Source organism: Hibiscus syriacus, unplaced genomic scaffold, assembly GCF_006381635.1.
Source record: "Hibiscus syriacus cultivar Baekdansim isolate YM2019G1 unplaced genomic scaffold, ASM638163v2 tig00110450_pilon, whole genome shotgun sequence".
Taxonomy (NCBI): Eukaryota; Viridiplantae; Streptophyta; class Magnoliopsida; order Malvales; family Malvaceae; genus Hibiscus; species Hibiscus syriacus.
Window position 1 is genome coordinate 5,693,723 of NW_024062743.1, and position 8,252 is coordinate 5,701,974.

At 31.6% G+C, this 8,252-nt stretch overlaps 1 protein-coding gene across 1 annotated transcript; it reads right to left on the bottom strand.

Annotated features, from left to right (window-relative positions):
• Positions 1 to 5,467: 5,467 nt before the first annotated feature.
• LOC120125954 (probable pyridoxal 5'-phosphate synthase subunit PDX1) lies at positions 5,468 to 7,604 on the bottom strand. The gene is made up of 2 exons (XM_039144267.1): positions 6,521 to 7,604; positions 5,468 to 5,756 (listed from the first exon to the last, which is right to left on the bottom strand). Exon 1 carries the CDS (start codon positions 7,473 to 7,475, stop codon positions 6,543 to 6,545), a length of 933 nt encoding a protein of 310 aa, XP_039000198.1. The 5' UTR covers positions 7,476 to 7,604; the 3' UTR covers positions 5,468 to 5,756; positions 6,521 to 6,542.
• Positions 7,605 to 8,252: the final 648 nt, after the last annotated feature.

Here is an 8,252-nt window from a genome sequence, read left to right on the forward strand (position 1 = left end):
AATGGAATTAAAAAGGAAAAAAGAGGTTAAGTATTAAGTTAAGGATAAGGTGTTATCCAGGGGGGAAATACTTCAATTTTGATACCAAGAGAAATTAAGCCTAAAAGTTGTTAGTTTGTGATAGGAATAAGATTTGCAAGGTATGTTATATATTGACACTTCAAAGGTATAGCTTAAATGTTCCAAGTGTTTCCATATTGAGGAAGATGAAAATTAAAATGAGCTTGACTATAAAGAAGAATTTATAAGGATATTAGAATAAGAAGCCAAAGCATTGAGAATTCAAGCGAAACTAATTATTAAAGTCTTTCAAAGGAAACATTAAGTTAAGAAAATTACAAAGGAATATGAAGGATAGCTGAAGGATGGTATTATAATATGTTGAATCATGTACGTGTGGAAAATTAGATGACGAATTTTCAAAAGGGGGAAATTGTAATATCCCAAATTTTGGACTAGTGATTGAAATGAAAATTTTAGAAATTTAGGGACTAAAGTGTAAAATTGAAAAAGTTTAGGAACTAAAAATGTAAATTTTTAAAAGTTATATTTTGGATCTATAAATAAGTAATTCTGCCCAAGACAATCAGTTTAGTGGGTTTCAGAATTTTGATATGAAGTTTGTATAAAAGTTTATTAAAGGACAAAGATCGATATATTATTCAGATAATCGGATCGAATTGGAAGATTACAAAAATTTGAAAGATGGTAGATCTTAGTTGAAAAAATTTATATGGATATTTATAATTAGTGGAATTTAAGTTGGATTGGTGGAATTTGGTGAGAATTGTACTATAAAGTGAAATAGTGCAATTTAGTGACTAAAATAAAATTTTGGAAAATTAGAGGGTCAAAAAGAAAATTTGAAAAATGAGATATTTTTTATTATTATTTAATAATATTAAAGTAAAGATAATGGAGTGGCATGGGTGTAATTCTAGGAATTCATTAATGGCAATTTAGTCTTTTGGCTCAAAATGATTAAAAGATTATTTTTTAATTGATTTTTAAAGGCTAATTAGGAGATATTTGGTTAGGAATGTGTAGAAAATCTCCTTTCTCCTCCAGAAAACTACCGAACCTCCATAGCCAAAGGGTAAGTTTGCTTTTTCTTCAATTTTGGTCCATTTTAATTAGATTTTGGACTAAAGTGTGAAATATAAAAATAATTCCCATTAAATTCTCTACAATTTGGTGTAATTATTTCTTGGTTTCATGCTTGAATGGTGAAAGTTGTGAATTTGGTGGATGAAGGGGAGTTGAGAATTTGATGAAATTAAATTTGATTTTGATATTCGGAGTGTTGTAGAGTTATAATTAAGCATGAAAGTTGAACAAAAATTGTTGGAGGGATTGGTTTGGTGATTTGGCCATTGATGGGTATGTTAGGAACTTGGTTGAATTTGATTTGTTTTGCTTTGAATTTGATTGGAATGGATTAGAAATGGTGTATTAAGAGTTAATTTGTGATTGAATCAAAATAGAGACCATTATGGAAATTATTGCAAAGTTTCGGCCAAGGGAGAAAATTTTGTAAAAATTTCCTATCGGTTTAGATTGAATGTAGGATTGGTTCTAGGTACTTGAAATGATGTTTGGAACCAAATTGGAATTTTGTTAGACCTTGAGGGACCTTTTTGCATAGTATGGCAACTTAAAGGGTTAATGTACAATTATTGAGAAGCAGGTCCTATGTAGAAATTTTATATCAGAACAGTAAATTGGACTAATTTGGAAGAGTTTATAAGTCTAGGAACTCAATTGTAAGTTGAAGGAAGTTGATGGTGAGATGGTGAAGTTGTTAAAGACATTTTACAAAGTTTGGAAAATTTAAAGGATTAAGATGCAAGCTTTGGAAAGTTGGGATACAATACTGGAAATTATATTTAGAATGTTAGAATATTGAATTTGGATTAATGTGGAAGTTTCACAAGATTAAGGGACAGAAATTAGTTTTTAATATGTTTCGATTGTTTTTTTTAAATGTTGTTTGAATATAAATGATTATTATATTAGTTAAATTACTAATTCATATTCAAAATTGTTTATGTTGGGAAATTGATGTCGTGCAGATCGTGATCGAAAACAAATACAAAACGAACCAAAAAAAGAATTAAGTTCAAGAGTACAGTGAAGATAGCAATTAAAGCGTAAGGAGGCAACATGTGAGTGCAACTAACTTTTTATCAAAAATAATACGATGGAGAATTACGACGAGTCAACCTCAATAGATATGAAATAAAATGTTTTTAAACCATATTTAGAATAAGTACAATTTACTATTCTTTTATTTCATAGCATTTAAATATTTTTGGGTATGAATGGCCCAAAAACCTGATTTTCACGAGAATAGTTTTATATTCAATTGTCTGAATTTTTTTATGCAAATTAGTATATGATTTTAAATAAAGTTCATTGTATGAGAATGAGGGTTAGTGGTACAATGGCATGACATGAGGTGGAGTGAATATGTATATGTTTCGGATCTACCACCAAGATGGGTCACTCGTGGTCTGACTCGGCATACCCTAGTGGTGCATGAGGTGGAGTGATCCAGTGCGATCTATCTGACTCTATATGTATGTTATATGGCACCAAGGCGGGTCACTCCTGATATGACTCGACGTATCTTAGTGATGCACGAGGTGGAGTGACTTGGTGCAATCTGTTCTGACAACAAATTTGTATATAGCTCGCTCACTCATTATCTAACTCGCGTACCACGTATTCTCATGATAGTACAGTGGGATATGATCTGAATTGAAACGATTATCTGATCTAATTTAGAAAAGTATAGTTTTGCAATAGTTTGATCTGAATAAGAAAAGTATGAATTTGAAATGATCTGATTTAGAAAAGAAAGGTACAGTGTTACAATGATCCAAAATGAAACAGAAAAATATAAATTTATAATGATGCAGTACAGTCCGATTTACATATTTCTATAGTAAATTTTTATTACGAGTTTTAATTTGATGTTTCATATAATGATTTAATAATGCTTCTATACGATATGGTTTGTTTTATCTATTAAAATATTTTATTTTATTTCGTTGCCTCACTAAGTAAAAACTTAGCATGTGAGAGTTTCACACGTGTGTACAAACGAACGAGTAAAGTAGAAAACGTATTAGCATCATTTTCGAGAAGTTAGGTCTACCACCAGGATCGGTAAGGACATCCTGATTTGTTATTTAATCTGTTTGTGGCGTGTACATTAAAGAGGGTTTAACTGCTTTGATATATGTTTTAAATATGGTTTTGTAATGTAAAAAATAGTACCGTTAAAATATAGTAAAATTAATATGGTAAATAGTAGTTTTTACAATTTAAATCTGAATAGTATTATTATTTCGTAAATATAAATTATATATTACAGTTTTCAATGAGATTTATTATTATTGTGTTTTTAATTATAATGGTCGATTTTGAATGAACCAAAAGTTTTACTGAAAATCGAACAATATATGTTTTACAGGTTGATGTGATATCTCTAGCTCGTATACGGGACTGTATACGAAATAGGTGTGTTACAATTATTGTTGTCCAATTCCACAATCATACTATTCTAAGAACCTTTTAAGAATAATCATATTATTTTTTAAGACTTTGTTATAAAATAGTTTATTAGAATGCACGATAAAAAAATCAAAATAATAATGGAAATGTCTTATATTAATAAAAAAACAAGATAAACGAAGTATATCATTATAATTGAACTTTGAGCATATTTTAACGCTTAAAATAAAAACATAAGCATGTATCGCTACAAGCATCTTTACTTGCTTTATGCCAAACCATTCGTGTTCTAAATAACCCTTTTCATCAAGTTCTTAACTTAAGGATGAGTAATTGAAAGTAAGATCTAAATCAAACAAAATTAAGACTTAGTACGAATTTATGTCTTGATGATTGAAGATAAGATAACAAAGAATAGATGAATAGATGAATGAATGAATTGTGAAAAAGAAAGAAGGGAGCATGGGGAAGATGGCATTCCCTAGGCTAATCTACTCCGGTTGTTCATTAGGTTTCTACTAAATTTTGTATTAATGCCCATTAAAGGTTTCGATTTCACAATTAATGCATTCTAACCTATTCCAAAACATTCAAAATTTAGTTTTTGGTATCTAGATTTCGAAAAAAAAAATTAAATATCAATTTTTAAAGTTACATTATATGTGTAAATTTTAATTTTATATTTAATATGTATAAATAAATAATTTATTTTTAACTATTAAAATTAATAAGAAAATAAGAAATATATTGTCGGTGAAGGTTTTGGAAACATGAGACCTCAGCATTAAATTATGCTACTTGACCGAATAAATTACAACTTACATTCGTTTCTCGGCTTATAGCTAAAATGATATTATAATAGTTAGTGGTGAATTTAGAAATAATTTTAAGATATGATATATATATATATATAGGTTTTTTTGTATATGATAGATACAAATAAAATTTTAAGATGAACATAATTAATAATATAAAAAATTAATAAATAAAATTAAGATTTTAAGGTGGATACTTGTTCACAATATATAAAGAGTTTATTTACTATTGGTAGTAGTCATTGTTGAGATATAACAATTTAAGACTTCTATTTTAGGTGTTAGTTCCATAATTTATCAAAAATGATGTTTTATTTGTAGAGGTTATGTGTTTGAATAATTACGTCTGCAGAATATATATATGTCATTAGTAACTTAAAAATATAAATATATACTATCATATAATTACTTCATGCTGTTAAGAAAAACAAATTTTATCAGTATATTTTTTTTGGGATTAAAATTGTCTATGATTCTCCTTTGAAAATCACGAGCGCGTGAGATAAATTTTTCCTAAATAAAATTTTTGCAATACATCATTATTTTTACAATTCCAACACTTGATATTCAATGCATATTTTGATTTTTCATATGGTAAAAATTGGTATTTAAGTTATATTTAAATTTAATATTTTTGTTCAATTAGGTATTTAATGTTCTTGTTTAATACGTACTGAATTTGATTTTTTATTCGAATTAATACTTGAACTACGATCTCATGGTTCAAACTTCATATAAATTATATATAATTAATATCAAATTTTTAAAAAAAAATCAAAATTTAAATACTACTTTGAAAAAAATCAAATTCTGATATCTAATCGAATAAAAGTATTTTACATACCAAATTGAATCTTAAAAATAAATTTACAGTTTGGGGGTGTAGGATTTACCTTGTGAGTTTTTTGTTTTTCCTTTACAGTAAATGAGTTGGGTAGTTTTATTATTATTGAATCCATGTGCCTTTTATTGGCAACATGTCATAATTAGGCCAGCACAGAAAACTTCTGTTGGTTCAAAATTTGCCATCATCATCATCATCAAATGTTTCCCATAGGGTTAAATTATCATGCATATGAACATCCAATCTGCCAGATAAATGGCCTACACGCAAATTGCAGAATGCAGCCGAATGTGAAACAAAAGACACTTTGATAACCAGCACAGCCACACACACCAATACCACCTGAAAATGCAGGTCAAGTTTCTCCAGGGCCTAACTGATAAAAAGGTTACATTTACTATAGTTGCAGAATGCAAAGATGAGTTATTCAGTTCCTCGCAATCTTAGAGATCTAATTTTAGAAAACAATTTCACTTGACCAACATTATGACATAAAATGACACCCCTCTGTAAGAAAGACTTAACTCGTATAAACCGGAAAGAGTGCAAGTGATTGTAGTTGCATGATCAAATGATTCCTGCAAGGAGTCCAAGGCAATCAGGAGGCTAAATTGTAGGAACAAACAAATAACTTCACATCTTTAAGTTCTATTATACTCGTATCACCACCAAAGCATGTTATTACAGTGTCCGCTTCTCAATATAAATCCCTACTTCGACGACACGGCATCAAGCTACAACTAATCTGAATGTCTTACCATAAAGCATGATCAGAAAGATGCAGTCCAAATAATCATCAAATTCTGTTGAACATTGGAAATTATGAAACAGGAAAAGTCAAGTGTTCTTCAAAAACTCATTTCTAAGATCAAACTATACTAGTATCACTTTGGAAGCATGTTATGATATATCTGCTTTTAGCTATCAGTCACTACTTCCAAATTACTTTAAGTTTACAACAAATGAATACTAAACATAGAATCAAACAGCAACTAATGTAAAACACTTACCATAATCAAAATGATTCAATCGAAAGCATCATCAAACTATATTTAAAAAAATTGGAAATTGGGGTAGACCAAAGAGATGAATGCTTAAACAATATCAAGAGAACCTGAAAGCCAAGTATTCTTCAACTTATCACTAAGCAGACTACTTTTCTTATTACCTACATTTAATAGTACAGGGATCAAACCCTTGATAAAAAAAGTCAATAAAAGAACACCAGAAAATTCATTACTAGAGTAAATTATTCAACCACAAAATCAAATGCACAAGATATAATCAAAGTTTAATGTTAATGTTAATTAAAAAGAATGATAAAAGAAAATGAATCTCTCACCCCCAAAGAAGCTTGAAATATACTAATCAGAGCGGGCAGCGAACCTCTCCACATTCTTATCATTCAAATTAATACCAACCATAGCCTCACCAAGACCACAGCTAACTTCCGCAAGCACCTCAGGATCACTGTAATGAGTGACGGCCTGAACAATGGCCCGGGCACGTCTAGCCGGGTCACCGCTCTTGAAAACCCCAGACCCCACAAACACTCCATCACAACCCAACTGCATCATCAGTGCAGCATCGGCCGGCGTCGCTACTCCACCGGCGGCGAAGTGGACCACCGGCAGCCTTCCCAGCTGCTTCGTCTGCATGACCAAATCATAGGGGGACAGGATTTTCTTGGCAAAGGTGAAAACCTCATCATCATCCATGTTCCTAAGCACCCTAATGTCTCCCATCACGGATCTCACGTGCCTAACGGCTTCGACGATGTTGCCGGTCCCAGCTTCCCCTTTGGTTCTAATCATAGCAGCTCCCTCCCGGATCCTCCGAAGCGCTTCCCCCAAATTTCGACACCCGCAAACGAATGGGACCCGAAAGTTATGTTTGTTGATATGGTTTTCTTCGTCGGCGGGGGTAAGAACTTCGCTCTCGTCGACGTAATCGATGCCGATGGCTTCCAGGATCTGGGCTTCAACGAAATGACCAATACGGGCCTTGGCCATGACGGGGATGGTAACAGCTTGCTTGATTTCTTTGATGAGTTGTGGGTCACTCATTCGAGCGACGCCACCTTGGGTTCGGATATCAGCGGGGACTCGTTCGAGAGCCATGACGGCACATGCTCCGGCTTCTTCAGCGATACGTGCTTGTCCGGGAGTGACCACATCCATTATGACCCCTCCCCGGAGCATCTGGACTAGCCCCACTTTTACCGAGAAAGGGGATTTGGTGTGGGTTTCGGTCATTGCGCCGTTACCATAAACAGCAACAACCCCAGTTCCTGCCATGGCTAAATTAAAAATGCTGTAGAGAATTAAAGCGAATGATTTGTTTTCCTCTGGGAATTGAAAATGGGAAATCAAAGAGAGATAGATTGTGAAAATATTGGATGGTGTGGGAGAGAAGAGAGGAAGCAAAGAAGATGCCGAAGATGTGACACGAATATAAAGGTGGGGTTTTTTTTTTAACGGTTTGGTGAGTGATCCAGTTGACCTGCAACTATTCATGATTTACTTTTTGTTCTGTATCCGACGGCTGGAAAAAGAATGCGAAGGGGTTTTATTTATTGGGTAAACTATATTATTGATCACTTAATTATTGTCTATTTTCATTTTGACCATCATTTTTTAAATTTTATAAAGCAGATCATCAAACTATTTAATTGCATTCCATCAAACCATCTACTGTTAACATAGGAGCGGTTTAAAAAGCCCGCAATCATAAACGATTTTGAATTCTAAGGCCCGCGGCCCATCCATTTAACTCGCGGGTTAAACGGGTTTACCTGCGACTCGTTAAATAAAAATAATTTTAAATGCTTTAAATGCAATAAAAAATAATGTTCTAACTTGCTACACCTTTAAAAATGATCCAGTAACTTGAAAAGGAATGTAGCACCGTTAAAAAAATAAATAATATTTAAATTTTATTTTAAATAGACGGAAATGATTATAAAATAATATTTTTTTAATTTTTTTAATCATTAATATATATATATATAACGATATAATTACTTAAACTCAAATTAAAAAAAAACAATATTCACTTGTATCACCAAATTGAAA